Source organism: Octodon degus, unplaced genomic scaffold (genome assembly GCF_000260255.1).
Source record: "Octodon degus isolate 3935 unplaced genomic scaffold, OctDeg1.0 scaffold00016, whole genome shotgun sequence".
In the NCBI taxonomy this organism is placed as follows: domain Eukaryota; kingdom Metazoa; phylum Chordata; class Mammalia; order Rodentia; family Octodontidae; genus Octodon; species Octodon degus.
Genome location: NW_004524592.1, coordinates 2,984,994 through 3,011,562, shown reverse-complemented (window position 1 = coordinate 3,011,562; position 26,569 = coordinate 2,984,994). Strand labels below are relative to the sequence as shown.

The 26,569-nt window shown below is 34.2% G+C and overlaps 1 protein-coding gene across 1 annotated transcript in view; it reads left to right on the top strand.

Annotated features, from left to right (window-relative positions):
• Spag16 (sperm associated antigen 16) overlaps positions 1–26,569 on the top strand; it is a 1,217,230-nt gene that overhangs the window by 145,191 nt on the left and 1,045,470 nt on the right. Inside the window, exons 7-9 of the mRNA XM_004626710.2 lie at positions 4,422–4,539; positions 8,955–9,021; positions 13,161–13,270. Coding sequence (XP_004626767.1) covers positions 4,422–4,539; positions 8,955–9,021; positions 13,161–13,270 — 295 coding nt within the window. The remainder of the gene's footprint in view (positions 1–4,421; positions 4,540–8,954; positions 9,022–13,160; positions 13,271–26,569) is intronic.

The following is a 26,569-nucleotide window of genomic DNA, read 5'->3' as shown; positions in this document are numbered from 1 at the left end:
GGGCCTTTGGTTACTCCGTACGTTTCTGCATTTGATTGTTTACTGCAGATGCTATTAATTCAGGGATTTCTTTTTTCATTTCCAATCTGAGTTCCTCTATGCCTTTCTGCATTTGTTTCTTTATTTCAGAAGCTGTTGATTCATTGATTTCAGCTGTGTGATTCCCAATTTGTTCTGTGTTAGTGTCCTCTGCACTGTTACTGGTAGGCTTGTGGTCTGACATTTTATTTTGCTCCTTCTCGTGTCATTTTGTATAGCACTATCTTCTGACCTTTGTTGTAGGTCTTTTGTGCAGTTATAGCCTTAGCACCTACTGAATTTCAGGTGCAGTTCTACAAAGTTTGGATTTATCCAACTGTGCCTGGCTTGGGTCTGGCTGCTGTGCTTAGCTCCTTCCTGCTGCTGCCCTTGGGAGTGAATCTGTTGTGCCCCTCTGGCAAGATGTTCTCCTCCTGGACTACCTGGGTGGTTCTGTCCCCTCCTCTTTCTGCAGGTATTGTAGCTGTGGGGTTTCACCCCAGGCCTGTATGCCAGGCCTGAGCTAAGTCTGGAGGGGACAAGGTGGAGTAGGGTAGAGAGGAAGCTCTCCCACATACTCACTGGGCCTGGACTAGGACTAGATCTGGGGGTCCTGAGAGCACGGCAGAAGTTCTCACTCACTGGGAGTGGTTGGGGGGAGACTGTGGAGTGGTGGTAGGGTCCCAAGGGGTTGGAAGAGGGTCTTACCCATGCTGTGATTTGGCTTGGACTGGACAGGTCCCACTGGCATAGGGTAGCCGGAAATTCTCCCCAGGAGTGTGATATGGCTGGATCTCTTATTTATTTATTTTTTTCTGTATTTAGAACAGAATGTACAGAGTCTCACTACATAGATCAGACTCATAGTGATCTTCCTGTTTTCAGCCTCCCAGGTGCTGGAATTATAGACCCACACCACCATGTGCAGTCTCAGTCACCCTCTCTTTGTGCCCTGTGGGCGAGGCCCACATGGCATGCTAAGTATCGAACCATCGGCATAGCGCTCTGCCTAAGAGAAGTCTCTTCAGTTCACTGAGCCCTTTAAATGTCTCATTTTAAAAGAAATATAAATTAGAATCAGTGAGGCTGCCCAAATAGCTCAGCGGATTAAACAGCCTGCAAGCAGGCAGAGGGGCCAGTGTTTTGGTGTGCTGAAATGCAGTGCTGGCCCCACCCGGTGGGGCCCGGTGGGATGCACCTGTAATTCCAGCTCTTGCGATTACAGTACTGTAAACAGGCAGATCACTGTGAGTCTGGTCTAGTAGTGTGACCCTGAACACCCTGTAGACCCTATCCTAAAATAAATAAATAAATAAATAAATAAGAATAAAAAAATATTAGAATTAGTGAAATAAGTTTTAATAGTTAGACCTAATTTAGGTTCTGAGCATGTTTTTTGTGTTTTGGTTTGGTTTTCTTTTTTGAGAAGTATAATTCATGCTGGCCTTGAACTCAGTATATAGTCCAGTCCAAACTTGAATTTGTGGCTGACCTTCTGCCTCAGCCTCCCAAGTGCTGGTATTAGAGGCATGGGCCACCAGTTCTTTAGCCCTGCTGTTAGTAATTTATCTCAGACATTGTAGTTCTGATTAGAGTGTTAAATTAGTTGTTAAAAGAAAGTGCTTCAAGCTCAACAAATTGTTTATCTAGTTTTTATTCTAAGATTTTTAAAATATATGAAGTAAAAGCTGAGAAAATTCTAAGGAATACCAGGCATTTCTACATTTATAATTGGAGTTTTATCTTCTTTTAGTAATTAATAGGAAAATAAAAATAAATGCTCTATGTTTACAGAGCAACACTATTAATCAATACAAAATTTCTTGAATTGTGTTTTGGACTTTGAAATCTGTATAGCATATTTATCTCATAATATGTTCTGAACCCTTAAAGAAGTCTTTGTGAATCTCTGGGATGGATGTCATACAAGTATTTTCTGACTACACACACTTAAATTTGTGACTAGTAAAAAAAGATCTATGGAAATTTGCCCAATATTTGGGAATTAAACAGTATACTTCAAATAGTTCATGGATTAAAGAAGGAAATTAGAAAGTATTTTAAATTCAATCGTTGAAGATGCAACATCAGAAATCTGTGGGCTGCAGCCAAAGCACCTTAAAGTGAACCGGTACATTCAAATGCTTATGTTAGAAAAAAAAAAAAAAAACAGGACAGTTTTAAAATCAATGATACCTAATCTTTCATCTTCTAAACTCTTAAAAATAATTTATACACAAAGAAATAAAAATAAAAGTTGAAATCAATTAAGTAGCAAATGAATAAATCTAAGAAAAAGAACAAAGATATTGGTTATTTCAAAAGGTAATATAATTGATAAAGTGGATAGTAAAATTGATAAATTCTAGTAAGACTAATGATCAACTTATCTTGTCAAGGAGTATCTAGGAGTATTGTGTAGTGCTCTTGGAAAAAGAGATTATAACCTGGTGATTTAACTCTTAGGTATTTAAAACAAATGAAGATATATGACCAAAAATGTACTAAATGATTTTTAAAAATAAAAATAATTTTATTGATAAACAAATAGCAATGAGACAGTTTCAAAACCGATTAGTAAGAGAGTTTAAGTAATCAATACATTGCATATTGTTGTTTTAGTGGTTATTCATTGTACAAGATGCAGCCATGATATCTTGTCCACAAACACTATTAGAGATAATTCTTTCTATTTATTGAATTAAGAGAATGTAACTGTATATCTATCCTATTTTGAATATACAGGTATAAAATGATTGTTCATTTGTATCCCCTTTTTTGTTTAGTTTTGTCAGAGAAGGTTATTCCATTGTCATTTAAATATTATAGGTGTGTGAATTCACCAAAATATTCCAAAATAGTCCAGTAGTCCATAATAGTAGTGGGTTTTCCATAAGACTGGCAATGTCAGAAGTTGTTGACTTGAGCCTTTTACAGCTCAGCATATTAATATGACTTTACTTTTTATATTTGTTTTTATACTTTTCTGCTGGATAGTTAAGACCAAGATAAAGCAAGACCTATATAACAAGAAATGTAACTTTTGTGTCTTTTGTATCTGATAAATCCCCTCAGGATTTTTCCTGAGACCCTGTACCTCAGATTGTAGATCCTTTGTCAGTGTCAGCCATGTAGATGAGTCACGGCCATTGCTTTACCAATTTGCTCTCTGTAAAAGCCTGAGAGAATATTTTCTCTCCATGTGATTCTCCTTAGGTATACTCTACATCATCAATCACTTTCCTCTGTGGTCCCATAATCTCCTTGATCAGAAAATTTGGGACACAACTGAGTTACATGATGTTACAGTATAGGTTCTCCTATGTCCTGAGTCTTCAAATGAATTGTTTTAAAATGTTCAATCCCAAACTGACATTTTTGCCACAGGATATTAGATAAATGCTTTGTTGAATGCACATACAAGGAAATACTACTCATGATAAAAAGAAATGAAGTGTAGTTAATGACATATGATAATAAGGGACATTATGAAGAGTTTGAGTGAGAGTAACTGGTTTACAGAGAATATTTTCTGTGATGCAAACCTTTCAGAATCTTCTGGGCTGTTAGCAATATCTTATATTTTGTTAACAATGTGAACTACAATGATATGCATGTTTCTCTAAACTTTTTCAGTTGTAAGTTTTATAATACGTATATTTTTAAAATGTTAATTTTACTTCAACAAAAAAGAAACCATTTTGAAGATATTTTTAAATAAAACAGATTTTAAAGGTGGTATATCATGTGAGTTGAATTGTGTACTATGAGATTTCCAAATATATTTAAACTTAATTTTCTTTCTTTTCTTTCCTTTTTTTTTTTTTTTTTTTTTTTTTTTTTTGCAGAACCGGGGATTGAACTCAGACTCTTGCGCTTGCTAAGGAAGCACTTATTCCACTGAGTCATCTCCCGGCCCCTAAACTTAATTTTCTTAGCATAAATTTAATCAAGATTGTTTTCAAGTTGATTTTTAATTCTGATGTAACTAACAGTTCTTGTTTAATTATTCACTGTGGTGTTTATCTTTTTGAAAATTGTTTTTCAATAGAGTAAAGGAATGGCAGTGTTTTAATCTCCAAAAATATCAGAAATCTTCTGCATATATAATTGAATACAGCCAAAGGTGGTGATAGGCAATGGAAAACTAGCTACAGCAAGTGTGGTCTCCCTTTCCCATTCTTCACCACCACCTCCAGGTTGCAGCTGAAGTTGTCTGCTCTGTGATACTTCCCAGGCTCAAGTGTGTTAACATTGATGTGGTTATTCATTTTTATTTCCAAGCCAGAAAATAAAAATAAAAAGAGAGTATGAGGGGGAAAAGTTTGAGATATTATGTGGAAACCACTTAGTTAACTGTTTCTTCACTTAAAATGCTATTGCAATTTTCTTTTTTTTTATAGGCTGAAGTTACACTATGCATCTTATGAGCCCACTATTAGGGTCTTACATGAGAAGCACCATGCTTTATTGAAAGAGAAAATGTTGGCCTCCTTGGAAAGAGACAGAGCTGTTGGGAAGGTAAAGAGACAAATCTATTGCTAAACAGTTTTACTTATTATATTTCATAATAGCATTAGCAATACTTTTGAGAACATTTAAAATCATTTCTACCAATTTTATGTAAAAATTCATATGAGAGCAATAAAAGGTATGTTATCCACTTTAAAACTTGTAGTTATTATTAAATAGTATTTTGACTGAAGCATCAATTTATAGGATATTAATAAAATGTAAGTAGAAGAAAATACTTAGCCAGTGTGAGTAGACAAATATGAATTTAAATGCCAGCTTTGAGAGCAAGTTAAATACTTATGGCTCAAATTTCTTATAAGTAAAATGTTGCCACAACGACCCATCTTTTAAGAGTGTTGTATAAAGTATGAGATACTAATAAACACTCCTGAAATTTCTCCTCAAATGGATATTGGCACCTTTATATATATTTGTTGACAGAATTTTTGGACATTTTTGCTAATGAGTGATACTCATTTTCTTTTTCCTATAGGTTTTTTAGGTGCATAGGTTTAGGTCTCTGGTAGTGGTGAGGAGCCTTTGGCTTAGACAAATCAAAACAAAAATATGTATAGATATATGTGAGATAGACACATATATGTATATCATGTATATATAGACATTCATACAATACATTTATATATACATATATATTAGAGAATGTAAAACTGCAATTATGATTATAGTCTGATTTTTTTATAGATTTTCACTTTTTTCTAAACTCAGAAACTACAAAAACATGAATGATAATAATGCTGTCATTTTAATAATTTTATTGTTAAAGCATACTTTATTCAAGCATATTTTGTCTTTTCAGTGAAATTCTTAGATAGTAAAATGTAGAATATCGCTTGTTTCAGTGTCTTTTGTGTGACAATTTTAATCTGTCCTTGAACGTTTGAATTCATTAGAGGTTTCTTCTTGCTCCTTTTCATCTCATCTGTGGCCAGTGCCTACACACCTCCTCTGGCTTGTTCATTTCTACTTCTGGAGTCTGTTTAATACTGGGTCTGGCACTCGCTTGCTGTGGCAGGTTGTCCTGGAAAAGGAGTTAATTCTTGATTCTAACTTGAGCATGACTCTGAGGTTACATCAAAACATGCTGAGGATATATTTAGGTCATATAAAATCTTTTTTTTTGACATCTATTTTTTATTTTTATTAATTTTATTGAGAAACAAATAGCAATGAGACAGTTTGAAAACAGGTTAGTAAGACAGTTATAGTAATTAATATATTGCATATTGTTGTCTTTGTAGTAACTATTCATAGTACAAGATGCACATATGATATCCTGTCTAAACACTATTAGTACAAATCTTTCTTCTCATTGAATTAAGAGAAAGTAGCTGGATATAAAAATCTTTTGATCTGAGATTATTGTGCACTGGATTAGGAGAAAAAAATTACAGATTAAGAATGATGAATGTGAATCTCCATTGTGCTATAAAGTAGCATTGTGAATATTCAGATCATTTACCTCAGTGTGTTTTCTCACCTATTAAGGAGAGCTAAATTAGTGACTTCAGCTAAAGAAAACATGTATCCATATGGTTTTCGCCCTACACAAATGCCTTGTCTTCACTACCCGGTGCAGTGTGACTGATTCCATTATACTCCTTGTACTGAATTGTAGGGTTCAGTGTGGTTCTTTTGAGTGCAAACCCAACACAGCCTTGCTAAATCCCTGGTCTCTTGCATGATGCCCTTGAGCATCCTCACATCAGTAATATAATTGTTCTGAGTCAAGTGCTTTTTCCCCCTGGTCTAGCATGTAAAGGTTTCTGATCTCCCAGTACAGGGCATAGGTGATTAAGAAAGTAGTTAATGTCTGTTTACATTGATACATTTGTTTTAGTCTAGTTTCAAAAACCATGTGGAGAACTGTATGATTTCCTAGTCCAACAGAAAATGTAAAGAGCCATTTTAGGTGTTGATATTCCCAGATTCTCTCCTGAGAAACTATAAGGAAATATACTGTACCTGACATATCCATAAAGTATGTCTCTGTGTTTGTCATTTACTTTCAACTAAGCCCACTTGGATTTTTATCTTGAGAGAAAGCCAGCATTTTCATGTTTGACCACTTGTTGCTCTGGTTCCAGGAACACAACCCTGTATATTTCTTTGAATTATTGGATAGGTTAGTTTATTCTCTTCTGCAGTAGGAGGCGTTCTGTAACCCCACTTACCCTAGTCAGTCCCCACTTACAGTGTTCACAGAGTAATTTGTATTTGCTTCCACTTCATCCTAAAAAATTCCGATTTGCAATATACTTACTCATGGAAAATGTCTATAAAGAACATCTTTTTTTATCATCTAAAGCAAAACAGGGTTTAGAAATGGCTTTCTTTTTTCAACTGTTTTAGTTATTCTTCTCTCATTGCTGGGACAAATGCCCGATGCTCAAAATTAGGGAAGGAAATGTTTATTTAGCTCACAGGTACTGGAAGTTTTAGTCTTTACTTAGCTTGCTCCAATGCACAGTGGCACATGGCAGAGGGCAGCAGTTTATGGCAACTAAATGCAGCAAACAGCAAGAGCACATGGGAGGAGTAGTGGCAACAGTGGTTACAGAGGGAAGGTCCATGTTCCTTATGCTGCATTCTGTCTGTCTGCCCCAACCTGGATGTAGCACTCACACCCATAATCCCAGAACTGAATCATGAATTAATCACAAAGTCTAGAAGTCCACCCCATGACTGCATGAGGCTTTGGGGACAACTAGACACAAGCCATAACATCAACTATATTTGCTATTTCACATGGCAGACTCACTACAATTTAAGAAAATCAGATTTAAATGGAGATGTCACTGCTGCTGCCTCTTAGGTGCCACCATTGGTTTCACCATGGATATTAGTGATACAGGTTAGCTGATGGTCTCTTAGAATTACCCTGCAGATGTCAGTAGAAACTGTATGTGGTATTCACCATTCTCAGATAATTTCTGTCCAAAACTCAGGATTGGTATACATGATTGATTGTATTGTACTGCCAGTATGCTAGTTACAGAAAAGACTGTAAGTATCTGATACCCATATCAAAATGGAAGGCTCATAATTTGCTAAATGGCCCAACTGACTGTCTGATATAATTTACAGCATTCTAATCCTAGGATAAATTAATTTATTCTCTAGTGAGGTCAAAGAATATAATTTTAGTTGTATCAGCTTTCTAGGTGTGTTCTTGGAGAACTAGCCAAAGTTACCACATATTGAACTGAATCTGTTTGTGTGCCCTTACTAAAGAGTGGTTTATTACCACTCAGCTCTGTTTTGCTGTTGGAGCATACTTAACAGGAGCACATTGGGTTTGCAGGAATGGGAGGTGGATTGGTTTGTTAACTTGAATCTGTTAGTGTGTCGTGAAGCCACAGAATGAATTTATTCAAAATATTCATACATTGAAAGCATATTAAAATACATGAAAATTTCCTCTGTGATTCAAAAGGCTAAATTAAAGTTCTTATGCAGCTTGGACTTGTAGTGATCCTCCTGTTTTTGGCCTTCCCAGAGCTGGGATTACAGGCATGTGCTACCATACTAGGTCTCGGATGCTGGCTCCGTGTGCCCGATGGGCGGGGACAGTGTGGCATGTGAGACTGGGGATCGAACCCTGGTCCCTGCACTTGCTGCATAGTGAGACCTTGTATCAAATACATAGATGAAAAAAATATATAAGTAATTTAACTCCTAAGAATGTAGTTTAACCTAGGTATTTCATTAGCATTAATTTATTATACTTTGTTATTTTCTCTTAATATAAAATACTGCTATTAGAGAAATGTTGCCTCTGTATACAACTAAACTGATGATAGTTTGAGTCTGTGTAATCATATACAACAAGGGATGAGATAGCTTTATAATGTTGAATTTTAAATTTAAACCTGTTGTTTGGTAACAAAAGTAAATGGTATGCCAGCATGGTAACAAGTGTTCTTAATTATAAGATGTATTTAGTAAAACTGAGAGTATCTATGGGTAGAATGAACCAAGAGCTGTGGGGATCAAATACACTCTTCATAGTTAACTTTCCAAATAATTACTTTATAATTTATGGATGTAAGAAACACTTTTTAGATATGAAGATGATGCAATTGAAATAGAAAAAAAATCTCTCTCAGAGAGAGCTGAATAAATTGTCAAATTGTATTTATGACTATACTTGGTTGAGGAAGCTATGCTGTGAAAGACATGCTTCGCTTACTTAATATAATTAATAATTGGTTCTGGAATTAAATGTAACTAAAAATACGCTTTTCTACTGTTAAAGTTCATTTTTGACTTGTTAAATTTATAGATATTAATGCAAGACAGATTAAATTTTTCCTATTTTCAATTATTCAGTTTTTAAACATTGTATTTTATTTAACATTTTACTATAGTATATAACATTGTATCTTCAAATTTTATTTTAGATTTATGGAACATGTAAAATGAAGGGTGCAGAAGCAGGACTTATTTCTCACATTCCTGAAATTAGAGGTAAAAATAATATTTAATGAACTTCTAGCTTAATAATGTCAGTGATGGTCTTATGATTTCTCATAAGTTTATCAGTGATCAACATTCTAGAGATATTTAAAAGAATAAATGTTGTGGAGACAATTTTAAAAATCAAAAATTTAATAAAATTTTAACAAGAAAGATAGATATGAGGCTGAGTTTTCTTTATTTTTATTAAGGATAATATGTATCACATATTTCTAAATAACTTCACAGGAACGTTTTGGCATTACCTATTTTTTGCATTAAAATGTTTCTGAAATACAATCATTTTGATTGTGTTTATTAATTTACACTACTCTGATTTCTATATAGTTGCAGTTCTGTGCAAAAGTGCTTACTTTCTATATGTGTAATCTATGATTATATGTAAACATACCATAAGTTATTTAGGAAATTAGGAATTCAAGATGAATAGGCAGAAATTGAAATTTGTTTAAACAATTTTGAAAACTTCAGAGCTTTGCCTGGAAAATAGATGTCCTATGTAGTAAAGCAAATTATCCTGTAATTTAGTATTCCTAAATTAATAGTAGAGTACAGTGCCTCTTATTATGTGTATAGAGTAGATCAGAGTACTCCTGTCTCCATATGTTTTAATTACTTGCTGTTTTTGAAGTTTAGACTATGTTGCTGCTCAGAATTACATTATGAGCTGCCAATTTTTTTAACTTTTAAAATATTTTGTTAGTATATCTCTGCAGTACTTACAGTTTACAGTCATCTTTGGAGAGTTGATACATATACAGACTACATGTGTTTCCCTTTCTAATTCCCTTCCTCTCCCTCACTGCTCCCTCCCTCCTTCTCTCCTCCTACTCCATGTTCATGCTTGTTATTATTAATCTTAGCCCTTGTTGTGGCATACAGTATGTTTATGTAACTTATTGAGAGATTACTATCTACCCAAATATCTTCGCCATTAACTTTATTTTTTTCTGATTTCCAATTAAATATATGCTTAGGTTCTTTTTTTTCAGGTTAAATGTGTCTCCATGTCTTATTTTTTATTTATCCCTCTATTTTAAGTTTTTCAAAATCTTTTTGTTTTCAGTTAAATCATTCTCTTTACCATTGTGTTTGATCTCTAAGGAAGTTAGGCATTGGCAGAGATAGGTACCTAGAAAGTATTTGTTGAGTGAAGGTGTACATTTCTTTCCTATGTTTATCCAGGAGCTTCAGTATGCTCACTTAATATTGGTTGAATGTGCATATGTATGAATGATTAGGTGAAATTTAGCAACAGAAGGTATGATGAATGAAATTTCTGTAAATGAAGATGCACTTGTTTGTCTGGCACTTGTATATTGATTGTTGCACATAACAACTGGGGCGATGCATGGCACCAGTCAGTATTTCAGGCCTTGCCGTAAACAAGTATTAGATGAGAAACATGGTGGCTCTATGATGGTGACGTGGACTCTGCTAGGTTTTTACTAAACGCTGGGAAGTGCTGTGCAGAATTTGATAACTATGTGCATTTCACTTTGAAAGTAGCATGGACTTTAATGTGTGAGTCTCTTCTTTGTTACATAAGTCTTTGCCTAGGTAAAATGATGTTTATTGATGGAAGTGGAAGTCGTGTTTATTCTTACTGATGTAATTGAGAACCATTATTTTTCTGCTAGCTCAATGTACTTTTTCTAACTTTTATTCGAAGTGGTTTAAGTGTTGAATACTTCCCTATAATTTTTGAAAGTATTTTTATAATTTTGCTTTGCTTATGGAGTTATAGTGTGTATGCATAAGCCAAATCTGGATTTTCCACCTTTATTTGTTGTCCTTACATTTATTTGTTTCTTGCTTTTTAAGTTTTTATTTATGAAATCATGCTTAATATTACATGAAATCTTATATGCCTGGAGTTATCTGTTTGACTTCTGGGTTTCTTTCTCTGCTGATTTCTCCTTTTCTTCCTGTGTGTCACTATATAGTCCCCTTTTCATATATAAAAAGAACCAAAAATAGTGGCTTTTACAGGATTATTGACACTATTGCTCAATGGAATATATGTAAATCGTTTAAAACATTGACTGCTGAGTAGTAAAAGGTCAGTGAGGTATATGTGTATTATCATTATGATGTTGATATGCTTGGTCTTTCAAGAAGCACATGCAATAAAAGACAATTAGAAGTGAAAAAATTGCCTTATATTTCAACAAACTGTAATTATTGTCTTTGTCTAATGCCTTGGCTTCCTAGATGCTGTAGGGGCCTGTTTGTAGCACCATTGAAGAACAGCTGGTCAGTGCACCTGTGTCTTTTTAGTAGTGTCACGTGGCCCTGGGTGATGGAGCTTTCTGCTTCTTGTGCATTTTGGGAAATTTTTTCCTTTCTTTGGAAATATTACCAAATATGAAAAATTATGTCAAGAATGAAAATAAATGCCAGTCATGTGCTTCCTTGCTGTTTTAATCCCTGGGCTCTTTCAGAGCTTTGACATTGAAATCCCGCAGTCATGTTTGCATTTATCATTAATTTATTATGAATCTTGTGTTATAATTTACAACATTAAGTTGTTCTTTTTATGTGTTAATAAACATAACCTTATTCTTTATTTTAAATCAACTTGCTATTTAGAAATACAGGTGGAACATTTTCTTCCTATTTCACAGTACCTATTTTATATTTTGGTCCTTGTCTCATCTACTTTTCTCTTATTGCTGCGTCAAAATACCTGACAGCCAAAATTAAGGGAGGAAAGGTTTATTTAGCTCACAGTTTGTAGAGGTTTCAGGCCATATTTGGCTGGCTCCAAAGCAGAGTGCCATATGGCAGAGGGCAGCAGTTCATGGTGACAAAAGACAGCAAAACAGCAAGAGCAAAAAGGCAGGAGCAGAGGCAAAGAGCAAGCCTCTCTGCTTCCTTATATTGCATCCAGGCTATCTGCTCCAGGGTGGGTGTAGCACTCACACTCATAATCCCAGCAGCGTTTACACCCATAATCCCAGCATTGAATCATGAATTGATCACAGTCTCTAGAAATCCACCCCAAGACCTCAGCAGGCTTTGTGGGGACACCTAGATACAAATGATAACAATCCTTATTTACACTTTGGTTTCTCAAACCAGAGGAACAATTTGATATTGACATATCTGTGTCAAATTTATTTCACTTGAGAGAATGTCCTCAAGATACATTCATTGAACTTGTTAGAAATGTCAGAAGTGCATTTTTCATTACAGCAGAGAGTAGTACTCTGTTATATATAAAAAAAACTTTATTCATTGGTATGACAGATATTGTGAAATATGAAGAAAATGTTCAAATAAGAAGAGAAACTAGGGAAGGAGGAAGTGGAAAAGAAGGAAAGAAAAGAAAAATGATGAGAAAAGAAGGAAAAAGTGGAAACAAAGCTTTGTAAAGGAGGAGAAGAAGAGGGGTTTAAAGGAGTGTAGTGAAATTAGAAAAAAGTGAAGTTATATCATGTACAGGTACAAATTCTTTATAATAAGTGTGATAATTAGCATACAAAAAATGTACCAATAAACTTAATTGCAAAAAAGAAATACACGTGGAAATTATGTGTCCCTAAATTTTCATGTGTGTATGTGGAAAGGTATAAAAGAGAAGGATAATTTTTGTCACCACTTACTCCCCTCGTGTCATTTCATTAGTACCGTTCATGTCTGGGAGAGTTAGGAGACCAGTGGTACACTGTATTACAGTGTTCCCTTGTGTTTTTTCTGTTTATGTTCTGACCAGCAAGAAGCATAGATAACAATTTCTATATGTGTAATATCCTATATTTTAAAATCTCCTTTATGGTTTAGTTCAATTGGAGATATTTTTAAACTCACTCTTTATTCTAGCATTCAGTTTTGTTTATAAAATATATAAAGTGATAATAGGAGCTTGGATACAACAGGATTGAAGATTGGTTTCTGTGTCTTTTAACTGGCTCATTCCATTTCATTAACCTTATAGAGGTGCTACTCTGCATTTGTGCAAATGAATTTTGAGATTCTACTTAAACTATTTTGCTTTGATATGACTGATTAAATTAGTCAAATACTTTAAAAACATGTGTATTAATGAGACTTTTGCATATATTTGCATATGATAATTTTGCTGACAAAAATCATAAATATTAAGAATAAATTGAATTACATTGTAGTTCATCAGACTTGTGCAAAGGAAAATGCTCTAGAAGGTCCTACTCAGAGAGGTCTTCGTGAAGCCAGGGAACAAGACAAATGTAAGCCAAAGAAAAAAGACAATCCAAAAGTAAGGTGTTAATTTATATTTCCTTCAATTCATACTTACTTCAGTTCATAATTAATATCAGATCTTTCAATCCATGTGCTTGTATGGTGTCAGTTTTTCTAAACTGGAGAAGGAATTTAGAGGTTCTATATTGTAAGTCCTTGACTTAGGAAAAATGGAATACTTAGATATTATGAATAAAAAGTTGACTCAGGGACATATGCTTAATATCAACAACAGCTCAAAGAATCTTTGGTCCTTGTACTCCAATATAGTCATGGTTATATCACCAAACTTGCCACTTTTCTGCTTTAAATTATTGTTTTCAAAAAGAACATCCAGATCATCTCTTTGTAGATTTTCCTAGTATAATTCACATTTTTTTTTGTCTTCAAAAATACCATGGAATGAATATGTCTCACTTAGGAATTTGCCTACATGGTCACTGTCTATACCAATGTTGGCAAATCTATAAAATGTATGCCACAGTGGGCTGTTTCTTATCATTGAAAGCTCTAAATGATTCTCCATCACTGACCTATACTTTGTAGTCTGAATTGTTGTGAATTCTTCTACAGTGCTTTACAGAATGGTATAGAAAATGTCCAGGCAAAGAGATCAGACATGAAAATGAAAGACAATTGCACAGAGCATATGAGAGGATTTATTTCTTATTATACAAATTATGTTAAAATCTAGCTGATGTAATGAATTTTCTTAATGTAGATGCTACCAAAGAATTTGTCAGCATCTTACATTTATTTGAAAATAAGCTACTTATTCTAATACCTTATTTTATTAGCAATAGTAATTTGAGACTTTTTTTTATAAATCCAAATTGTAGCATTTAGTTTGATAGTGTCAATATTAAATGTTCCCCTTGAAGATATGCATTAGTATTGATACTGTATAGGCTACTTGAATAAAAGAAATAATAAATCTTTTTAGTTTATACTAAGATTTTGATAGAATAATCTTTTTTGTGACTTTCTTCAGATTAGTGTTTTGTCATTCCTCTCCTATCACTATTAGTTTGTGGATTATGATATTTGAGATAGAAGCATATCACAAGTAATGAGTTTTGTTGATGGTATTGATTGTCACTAACAACATATTTGTCTTCAATAAAATAAATGTTCTCTTGTAGATTATCGTGTTTAGAAATGACTTGTTGCTTTTTTGTGTTTTTGGCTTACAAGACTTTATATTAATTATCCATCATGATAATTGAATCCTTGGAAAATATAGAATAAAGTGAATCCTTTACATCCTCATCGAGGAGTCATTTTTTACTAGTATTTCTCTATTAGTTTTCTTGAAATTATTATTAAAATGAATGTCTTAGTTCAATTCCTATTTTTTCTGTTACTCATCTTAGAAGACACTGAATTCCTTGTGGAACTAAGCATTTATATTACTTCACATTTGAATTATGTTAGTATGCATATTGTCATTGATGACATTCATATATTTCTGTAATTTTAATAGCATTTTCTGTCTTGTAAATTGTTAGTAAAAGTTAATTCAATAAAATATCATCAAAATGTATTATGTTTAAGAAAATGCAATTTAATTTAGTTTTAATGTATTAATATAAGTATAGTGAAGGGAATATCAAAAGTACATAGGACCACAGACATTTTATTTTATTTATTTATTTATTTTTGGCAGAACCAGGGATTGAAATCAGGTCCTTTCATTTGCCAGATAAGTGCTTATTCCACTGAGCTATCTCCCCGGCCCCCACAGACATTTTAAAAACAGGCACCCTTTTTCCTTAGCTTAGTTCAACTGCTCTTGTTGCTTCTCACATTGTTCTCTTTTGAGTTGCTTTATTTACATTTTTCTAAAGTACATTCTTGAGTAATTTTCATAAATAGCCCATGAAGATAAACGATCTTAGTGTTTACACAACTGAAATATTCATGTTTTTGCCTTATAGTGAGTTGATATTTGATAGATTATATAGTTTTAGATTGAAAGTAATTTTCACTAGAATTTTGTTAGCATTTTTTTTATTTGTTGGAGGACACCAATACTTACTAATGCTGATTGTTGTTGTTTGGTAGGGAAGTAAGGAATACCATATGTAGTACAGCCTACTGGTAGATCAGTATTTTGAACAAGTACAAAAATGAAGTATAATCATAGAAGCAACTTTATTTAGGTCACTTGCTGCTTAGTGGAGGCATTTTCTTTGAATGAAAATACTTTTCAGAGTTTCTGAGAATCACTGGTGAAGTCTTTGCTCATTTTATCTTGCAGACACAGTCTCATTTCAGTAATTAAATACCTCCATTGCTTTATGCAATGTCAAAGTCCTGCCTTGAATAGGAAGTAAATTTCCATTTCTAAGCTAGGATTTCCTTTGGGTTGCACACTTTCATGAGTGATGGCAGTGGTACATGGTTCTTTCATTTTCATTTTCTTTTTCTAGTTTTGGTGATGGAAGAAGGAGGAAATTTAGAAGAGGTTATTATTTTTAACTTTAAAAATTTTTATTAATATACTTTTGCTGTACCTGCAGTTTACAGTTATCTTGAGCAGAGGGTACGTGTGCATCCTATAGCTTGTTTCCTTTTTGACCCTGTCTCCTCCCTCCTTCTCTAGTTCACCTACCTGGTGAAGTTACTATTTGTCTTGAACTGCCTCGTGATGGCTCACCGTTTTTTGATAGCTAGATACTGAATGCTGTTGCTGCAGTGAACACCACTGTGAACTCTTCATGCTCTCCTACTCCCTTAAGGAGTTCCTTTGCTGGAGCATTAGATCCTGGTGAGTGGAGGCCATTGAACACTTAAGTCCTCCACATGCTCCCCTGTGGTTCACCTCCTAGTGTCTTTCCTACATGGTTCTTTTTTTTTTTTTTTTTTTTCCCTCTGTCAGACCGCCATCTTGGATATTTTTGAAATGACTTTAGGTAAATGTTTCCAGGTACCATGTTTCTGTACCTAGATCCATGGTTAGAAGGGAAGGGCACATTTTCCTCCTGAGTAAGCTTTTTATCTTGCTATTGGGTATCATAAGCTAGCACTGATATGTGCTGTGATTTCTCACACTACAGTGCACAAGCACTGGGCTCCCTGGCGGCATTCATGGAGGCTCTTGTTCTGAGTCTTAGACTGCATATCTCCTCCTCAAGCTTTGGAGGAATGTAACTGACATGAGGGCATTATTGAGGGAAGTCTTACATTCTTCTCTAGCCTCTGTACCTTCTTCTGTCTTTAATGTGTGTGAAGATCTTGAACAAGACAACTGTGTTTCCCTAAATTCTTTAAAAATTTCAGGGGGTCTTATTCTTTTGAAATACAAAAGTGTTGCATCTTGGTACTTCTGTGTAATTTACAGCGTAGTATTGTCATTCTTCTTCAGTTGATTTTAGTTGATTTTCTTCCTTTGCTTTTAAGTGTCAAATTTCAGCAAAACATAGTTAGATTCAGTTATTATTTTTTTAGTATTTTGTCTGTGTTATATCACATTAAAATTTTCCATATTAGGCCATATATACCCTTGTACCTCAGGGAGGTTTTTTTTTTTTTTTTTGGTAAATGTTTATTTGAATTCATTATTATTCCCACTCGCTGTGAAGCAAATAGTAGATAAACTTTGACTTCAAGAACCAGTCCTTCATAAACATGTTTTTCGCCTATATCTTCATTTTTTGGTCTGTTTGTATTCTGATGCATGCTTTTAAGTGCCTTCCAGTTGCCTTCTTAGAAATTGGTTTTATCCAATTCATCACTGTTAATACACTGAATTAATTTTAATTTGAAGATGCTCAAAATTCATTTCCAAACTTTATTTCTTGCTCTCTAATTACTGCATTTTTGGTGATCAATAATATGATATTTACAGTAATGATCGATAATATAACATTTACATGAATATGATGATAATCAGATTTTGTAATTTTTAAACTTTTTGCAGTATTGTGGATTGTACTCAGAGCTCTGTGCATACTTGAAAATGTTCAATACTGAGCTATATACCCAGTCTGATAATCAGACTTTTTACAAGGTTTCCTTCTCCCTGAATATTCTTTTGATTTGTTTTCAGTCTACCTCTTCCATATTTTAAATTTTTGTGTCAATCTTTTTATCTTAAAAGTGATCCTTAGTCAAGAATAGTCATACTTGTGCATCAAACTATCTCACATTCATCACTGAAGTTGTTTACTGCTGGGTCTTCATCAAAACCCCTGTTTGCTGTCTTCTGTTTCAACTGATAATGAGATAGACTGGGAGATCTCTGTTAGTGGGTGGGAAACACCTCTGCCATGATCACTGGAGCAGAACAGTCCTCAAAGTTACGCAGGATGCATGACTAACATTTGCTACATAAATGGAGTAGTTACAGACTTTAAAGCTGAAACACAATATGTTTTACTAATGCAGGCTTTCCTTTCCCATTTAGCTCCCATATCTTCCTGCACATGCAAAGATGATGAGGCTCCAGATCTTGCCAGTTATGAGGGAGTGATCCAGGTTACTCCAGGGCTCGCTTCTTTCTCTAATCCCAACACTCGCACATACTCATCATATATAATTTGCCTGCTTTGTTTATGGAGCAGTGTTGTTCTCTATGTAGAAACATTTTAATGTGTCCTCCATGGCAAAAGAAGGAGGAGAAGTGGAGGAGGAATTATCTTACACTCTACTTTTAAGTTCTATGCCTCTAATGTTGTGTGTTTTCATTTGAACAAAAATAGGAAAACATTCAGTCAGGAAACAGAAGTACTTTAGATTTTTTGAACAAAATCCTTAATAAGGAAGTGGTTAAACGGGTAAGATAAAAGATGTCTGATGTGTGACAGGGAGAAAATGCAGAGTTGCATAAAACAGGAAAATTACATCACCTTTTCTGGTGGAGAACAGTGAGAGAACCAGTGTGACCAGATGGTCCAGGCCTATCTGGAAGAAGTTGGATTGTGGAGGAAGGTGCTGTGTACTAGCACGTGGAGCCATGGAAGGCGTATGAGTGCAGGGGAAGAACTCTTAATGGAGTACTAGAAAAAAAGTCACTCATCTCTCTCTCTCTCTCTTTCTATATATATATATATATATATCTATATAATATTATATAATATAATAATATATATCTATATATATAGATATATAGATATACTATATATAAAACACTTGCAGCTGAAAAGTCTATTTCTAGTCATGATGGACAGTTGGTATGCATCTTCTTTCTTCTCATTGTTTGACTTTGCTTAACCAGCACTTTGACTTGTTGGAGGTCTTTACTTGGGGGTTGACTTATCTTTAATCCTGAAACTGCTAAATGTTTTTCTGGTCCTGCCATTGGATTGCTGTCAATTTTTAATTTGATATTTAGCATTTAGTATGGAAGTAGAATGATGTTCCCCGTACTTTTTGCTGGGTTGTTGAGGGCCTTCTTTAAAACTAACATTTAGCAACAATCTAGTTTCTAATTAGTAATTTATCACTAAACCCAGAGTTTGAGAGACTCCCAGGAGTAGCAAAACTGGGAAATCACTGGATTTTATTTAAACAACAGTGTAAGAGAGAGAAAGAAAAGTAGTTTGAGTAAGGGACTATCTTAAGGGTAGGCAGTTTTCTAGGGGAAAGTAGGACAGTGGTCAAACAACATGCTTCATGAGTCTAACCTTGTTTCATCTTTCACTATTCACAGAGCCTGCATGCTTTTGCTATACAGTTTAACTATTGAGTCCTCATCCAAATCCCCCACAGTAACCAAGGAATGAATTAAAAATCTCTCTGGGTTGACTGTAAAACAGACTTTGTTACAACACAATAAGAAAGAGGTTATTTTAAGCCCCTTCTTTGCCTGGTGGATGGTGATTCTTTTGGAGTCCATGAGAGGCCATCCATTCAGAGACAATTTCTAATTATCTTTAAAATGTATGTAGTATAAGGATTGCCCTTGTAAGTGGCCATTTTCTCTTAGGAGAGAGCTTGAAGGAAGGTGTACAATTGCATTTATGTTTATCTGAATCAACCTTGCATTGCAAATCACTGATCCTTTAAAGTGGAAGTGATCTAATACAATCAACCTGCCACTAAGTGGCTGAAGGGTTTTCCAGGGCAAGTTGTTGCAGTAAGGGTTCTGTGTTGATTTCTGCTATTGGAAAGCTAGGCTTTTGCCTTAGATAGCACTCAGGTCATCTTTGATTCAGCGAATCTCATTATTGAACTCATGGATAAGCTCTGTCTTAACACAGTGGATGTTTGGACTCACTGAGTACTTAGCAGTAGATCCAAGGAAAGGAACAACATTCATAGGATAGAGTGCACTGTTCATCTCACAATTAAAAATCTCATCAACACTAAATTCCTTTGCATGAGAATATTGATGGGACATATTTTCACACTTTAACTCATTTTGAGAGGCCTATTGTCTAGCTATTTCCTTAGATGTTGTCTCAACATTTCAGGTGTTATTCTTCTATAAACTCATAATTGATCAGTCAAGCTGATCCACAGTCACAAAGTAAGTATGTATTCATCTTCCATGCTGTTTTTCCTTCCAGGTAAGATAGATGACCACAGGTACTCTCCAGATTTCTGTTAGCCTGACGGATTTCCATTTGCCAATGTTTATTTTATTATTTATTATTTTTATTAGTACACGTTTATAATTTTTAATGATCACAGTTATATTCATCAAGGGGAGTGGTACATGTATATAACATTTTAATCTTTATAGTTCCTTTTTCCTTCCCCTCCTTTCTCTTCCTTTCTGTATCTTGTTACCTTCTCACTTGCCAAGATCTGTGTCCCTGTTTTGTATTCTCTTTTACTTCATAATTTATTTACATAAAAGAAATTGTATCTCATATAAAAGAAATGATGCAATTTGACTTATTTCACTTACCATTATGGTCTCCAGGTGCATCCATTTGCCTACAAATGGCTCAATTTTATTCTTTTTTTTATAGCGGAGTAGAACTTCCTAATGTATAAACACTATGTTGTATTTATCCATATATATACTGATAGACATCTAGGCTGCTTCCCAGATTTTGCTTTTATGAATTGTGTTGCTATAAACATGGGTATGATATCACTATAATATGATATTTTTAACTCTTTAGGGATGATACTTAGGAAAAAGTGAATAGAAATAAATTTCTATTTTAGTTTTTTGAAGGTTCTCCATACTGAGCTTCATAATAGCTTCACTAGTTTACATTTCCACTAAACAGTGTGGAAAAGTTCCTTTTATTTCCTGTAATCTCACCAAAATTTTTCTCATTTACTTTCTTAGGAATGCCCATATTTTTCTGAAGTAAAATGGAATCTCAATGTTGTTTTAATTTGAAAATCAGTAATGACCAGAGAATTTAAATATTTTTCATGTATCTATTGGAAATTTTTACTTCTTCCAAGCAGTGCCTATTCCTTTCAGTTGCTAATTTTTTCTTAAGTCTTTTATTTTTCGCAGGAGTAGTCTAATTTTTGTGAGTTACTGTGTATCATACAATATCATAGATATGCAATAACTCTGTCCAAGAAACTGCTGGCAAACTTTGTTTTCTATTCTCTAGGTTGTCATTTCCCTGTTTCTTTGCTGTGTAGCAGCTCAATTTAATATAGTTCTATCTGTTGATTCTTGGTGTTAATTCTTATGCAGTTGGGGTTTTGCTCTGAAAATCCTTGCTATACCTATGTATTCAAGAGTTGAACCTATATTATCTACTAGTAGAAGAAGTGATTCTCTTTTAATATTTAGATTTTTGATCTATTTTATTGTAGTTTAATACATGGCAAGAGATACCAGTCTGGATCCAGTGTTATGCATATGGATAGCCAGTTTTCCCAGCACCATTTGTTAAAGAGGCTGTCTTTCCTCAGCACATGTTTTTGGCCCTTTTGTAAAAGATCAGATGCTGAATATGCCTTGGGTTGTTTCTGTATCTCTTCTGTTTCATTATCTTACTGTGCCAACTGCATGCATTTTTTTTTTAAATCAGTATCTTTGCAGTGTAGCTTGTAAGCCAGGATTGTGTTCCACAGTTTTGTTCTTGTTGCCCTGGTTTGCTTTTGCTATTTTAGGCCTCTTCTTGTTCCATCTGATTTTCATGATTGTTTTCTCCAGATCTGTGACAAATGCTATTACCGTTTTCATTGAGGTTGTGCTAAATCTACATGTTAGTTTTGAAAGTGTGGTCTTTTTGTCAATATTGATTCTACCTTTCCATGAACAGGGGCTATCTTTCCATTTTCTGGTGTCCTCTTCAATCTCCTTTTTCAGAGTACTATAGTTAGTTCCTAAGTAATTTTTCTTGTATCCAGTTTTTCTAATTTCTTTCTCAATGTGATCATTATTGTTGTATAAGAATGCAATTGATTTTTATGTTGACTTTCTGTCCTTTAACCTTGCTGAATTCATTAATTGTAGGAGTATTGGATTTCTAGGAAAATGTATTTTGTTCAAAGCTTTTTCCATGTTTATTGATATTGTGATTTTTGTCTTTGATTTTATTTATGATATATTATGTATATTAAATTTACTGATTTGTATATTTTAGGTATTCATATATATCTGAGGTGAAGCTTACTTGGTCATGATGCATGATTGTTTAAATGAATTTCTTAGTTGGTGTGCTTTTTATTACTGGCTCTCTTTTATTGCCTGTTATTAACTTATTCAAGGTTTTTGTATTTTTTGTTCAATGTGACAATAGGAAAATATCCATTATGCTTCAATTTATTGGAGTATAGGTTTTTGAGATAGTTACTAATCTAGATTTCAGTGGTGTCCTTTGTGACTTCACATTTCAAATTTCTAGTTGTATTTTTTTAAGTGTATTTAGCATAGGGTCTACATGGTCTCACTACACAGATCAGACTCATAGTGATCCTCCTGCTTTCAGCCTCCCAAGTGGTGGAATTATAGGCACACACCACCATGCCTAGTTTCAATGGCCCTCTCAGCATGCCCTGGGGATGGAGCCAGCATATCCTGCCAGGATTGAACCCAGGTTTCTTTGTCTGCCTAAGCAGGCACTTTAATCCACTGAGCTATCTGGCCAGCTCTAAATTTCTAATTGTATTGATAGGATTATTTTTTGCTCTTTTTTGGTAAAGCTGACTAAGGCTTTGTGTATTTTGTTTATTCATTCAAAGAACCAGCTCTTAGATTCACTTTGAGTCTTTGCAATTTTTTCTAGTTTCAATTTCATCAATATTACTCTGGTTTTGTAACTTTTTCCATATGGTAGGACTTGAATTGTTCCTTTGGATTTGGATTTTTTTCCAGGACCTGCAGGTGTGTTGTCAGATTACTTATTTGGGCTCACTCTGTTTTTGTGATGTGTGCATTCACATCTGTAAACTTCCTTCTTATGACTGCATTCACTGTGTTATTTTGATTCTGCTTTATTGTACTGACATTTTTGTTTGATTGTAGGAATTAAATTCTTCAATTGCCTTTGATTTTTTCAGAGTTTATTATTTAACACCATGCTTGCATAATTTACCTGCTTTATTTTGTCATTGATTTCTAGTTTCATGGTACCTTGATATGGTAATATCTGTGGAATAATTTCAGTTCTTTTTTATTAATTAAAGCATGTTTTATGGGTTAGTATGAGGTCTGTTTTGAAGAAACTTGCTTGTGCTACTGAAAAGAATGTAAATCCTGTTGTCGGGTGGACCACTCTATAGCTAGTTACTCTGTCCCTTTGTTCAAAGATGTATTTCACCTCTAGTATTTTGTTGATTTTATCTAGTTGATCTATTTGTGGTATTGGGGAAGAATTCCCTCACTGTAAATATGTTGATGTTTATTTGATTTTTTAATGTCCTGTAGTGTTTCTTTTATGAAGTAGGTATACCATTATTTAGTAACTATATATTTCGTGATCCTTATCAGGTCTTTTGATTATACCCTTAAACAGTAGGGAGTAATCTTTTTTCTCTATTTTGGTAAGTTTTAGCTTGAAGTTTACTTTACAGAAAATAGAGTTGCTACTTCTTATTTTTAGTATCCTATTGCGTTTAGTATTATTTTTCATCCATTGATTTTTAGTCAGTGAATTCCTTTTGGATTAGATGTGCTTTTTATATACAGCATACTATTTGGTTTTGTTTTCTATTCTATTCAGCTAATTTGTGTCTGTTGATTGGCAGGTTGAGATCATTTACATGGAGAGTTATTAATGAAATGTACTGTTTTATTCTTCTCATTGTATTATTTTTCTGTTGTAGCTTCCTTTTCTTTTTTCTCTTCTGCTTAAGTACTCACCTTCCTGGTGTATTTATTCTATTGGATATTCTGGCATTGTTCGCTTCTGTGTCTTTTTCTAGGATCTCCTTGAGAAATTACTGAAGCAATGGTTTTGTGCTCATCAATTTTTTAAGGTATTTTTTGTCATCGCAAGATGTTATCTCTCTATCAGTTTTGATAGTTTTTCAAAATGTATCAGTGTGTTGGAATTTGTTTTCTTCTAGTGCTTGGAGCAATTCATGGCTTTTAAGGTTTGTATTGATAAATCTGTTTTAATTATAGTTGTTTCACTTTCATAAGTGATTTGTTTGTATTCTCTAACAGAGTTCAAGATTCTGTCATTGTGTTGAATTTCTGGGATTTTTAACTGTGAGTCTTTTTGGAAAAGTTATTTTGTAATCATGGCCTTTCATGTTTCTATGTGTCTGGCTTAGCTGTATATATGAATTATTTCCCAGTACTTGAAAATATGTCTGCTACTTCTGTAAACAGAGTTTCTTTTTTTTATTTTTTAATGCTACTGCCATCTAATTGTTTTTACCAATTCAGTTAATCTTACGTTGGTGGTCTTTGCATCATCTAGCAGTGGTTTTGTCTGTTTTGCATGTTCTCTTGTTTATTTTGTCCCTGAAGATATGGTCATCTACATCAGTCCTGTCTTCTATTTCTGACATTTTTCTGCTCACTTCTGTCACCTCTCCTACCAATTCTTAGAATGAAGGTATTTTTTAGATTGCAGCTTACATTTTAGGACTCATGCCTCTGACGACCAGATTGCACTGCTGGCTTATGCTGAGCAATCCAGGTCATGTATTTATTTTGCCTTAAATGACTGCAGTTTCTTCTAGAGTTCATGACCAGGATAGGAACTGATTCTTCTTTACTCAGTTCAAACATCATTTAAACTATAATTTGCATCAAGGTGGGGAATATGAAATCTAAGAACTTCACATTTATTTATTTATTTATTTATTTTAGTTTAGGGAAGGGTCTAGGGTGTTCAGGGTCTCATTACTAGATCGGACTCAGAGTGATTGTCCTGTTTACAGCCTCCCAAGTGCTAAGATTACAGGTGTGCACACCACCCCTAGTCTCAATTGCCATCTCAGTGTGCCCCAGGAGTGGGGCCAGCACGGCAGGCCTGGAGATTGAACTCCCAGCCCGTGTGCTTGCTTGCAGACACTTTAATCCACTTTGCTATTTGGCCAGCCATTTTCACTTTCATTTAGAAGTGGTTTCTCAAACTGCTTCAGGCCTCAGAATTTCATTGATGTTTATTTCTTCTTTGGCATGTATGTAGCTTCATAGTCTGCTTACTCCATGACTTCATAATGAAGTGCAAGAAGAGTTTAAAGGTCTCATGGGTTTACATAGATGTCTACATAAGTTGTTTATTTGTTTAGAAGGCTATGGCATTTTTAAAAAATTCTTTCTTCTTCATTTTTATTTTGGTGAATTTTTATTGTTATATTCATTTAAGTTGGTAAATAATTTATTTGTAATGTGTAATCTATTATTAATCTCATGCTATGTATTCATTTCAGAAATATTTCTCTAAAATTCATTCTGTCTCCATCTTATATCTTTCTCATTTCAATATTTGTCTATAATTTTTGTTTTTTTAAATAATGTTATTGAGAAACAAATAGCAATGAGACAGTTTCAAAACCGATTAGTAGGACAGTTTCAATAATTAATACATTGCATATTGTTTTCTTAGTGGTTATTCATAGCAGAAGATACAGACATGATATCCTGTGCAAACATTATTAGTACAAATCTTTATATTCATTGAATTAAGGGAAAGTAGCTATATATCTATCCTATTTTGAATATACAGATACAAAATGGCCCCTCATTTTATCCCCTTTTTTGGTTTCATTTTGCCAGAGATGAGTATTCCATTGTTATTTAAATATTGTAGGTGCATGAATTCAGCAAAATATTCCAATACAGTCCAGTAGTCCATTATAGTATTGGTTATCCTTAGGACTGGCAATGTCAAAAGTTGTTGACTTGAGCTTTTTACAGCTCAGCATATTAATATGACTTAACTTTTTATACTTCGTTTTTATACTTTTCTGCTGGATGGTTAAGACCAAGATAAAGCAAGACCTATATAACAAGAAATGTAGCTTTTGTATCTGACAAGGTCAGTCAAATCCCCTCAGGAGTTATCTTGAAGCCCTGTACCGCAGTTTATAGATCCTTGTCAGTGTCAGCCATGCAGATGAGTCATGGCCATTGCTTGACCAATTTGCTCTCTGTGAAAGCCTGAGAGAATATTTTCTCCCCATGTGACTCTCCTTAGGCACATTCTACATTATCAATCACTTTCCTCTGTGGCCCCATAATCTCCTTGATCAGAAAATTTGGAATACAACTGAGTTACATGCTGTTATAGTACAGGTTCTCTTATGTCCTGAGTCCTCACTAACCTTGAAAGGCTAAGGCCAAAATATTAGCTGTCCTTGAAGCCCTAGAAGACTATGATCTTTTATTTATTTATTTATTTTGGCAGAACAGGGGATCGATCTCAGGCCCTTGCACTTATCAAGGAAGCACTTATTCTACTGAGACATCTGCCTGACCCCGTAAAGACTATGATCTTAATCAGTGTACCTAAACATCATGGGCATCAGGTTGATTCAAGGTATACTTTCATGAGTGGTAATGAAATCTGAATGAAACTTGCTACTTGAACTTTCTTAATATACCTATTGAAGATGTTTTTATCACTGGAGTAGAATACAAAGAGGAGCAAGTTTACTGAATTTTGAAACAATATGTGGGAATTTATGATCTTGAGGCAAAGGAGTTAAGCTTTACTGCTGACTTTGCTATGTAAAGGCAAATTATTTTAACCATGTTTACTGATGAAAATGTAGAAGTACATGTTTGGAGTGCCTGTCATTGTGGTGTTCTGAATATGGGCGGCTTGTCATGACATGCCAGTTACTGCTAAGATGTCTCTCAGGTGGATGTTCAAGAAGAAGGGGGTGGTGAATGAAAGCAAGAGACAAGAAAAGGAATATTGTGGGTCTGTCCTGCTTCAAGGTTGTATATGGTGAGATTTTTGGACTTATGTGCAAACATGAGAAG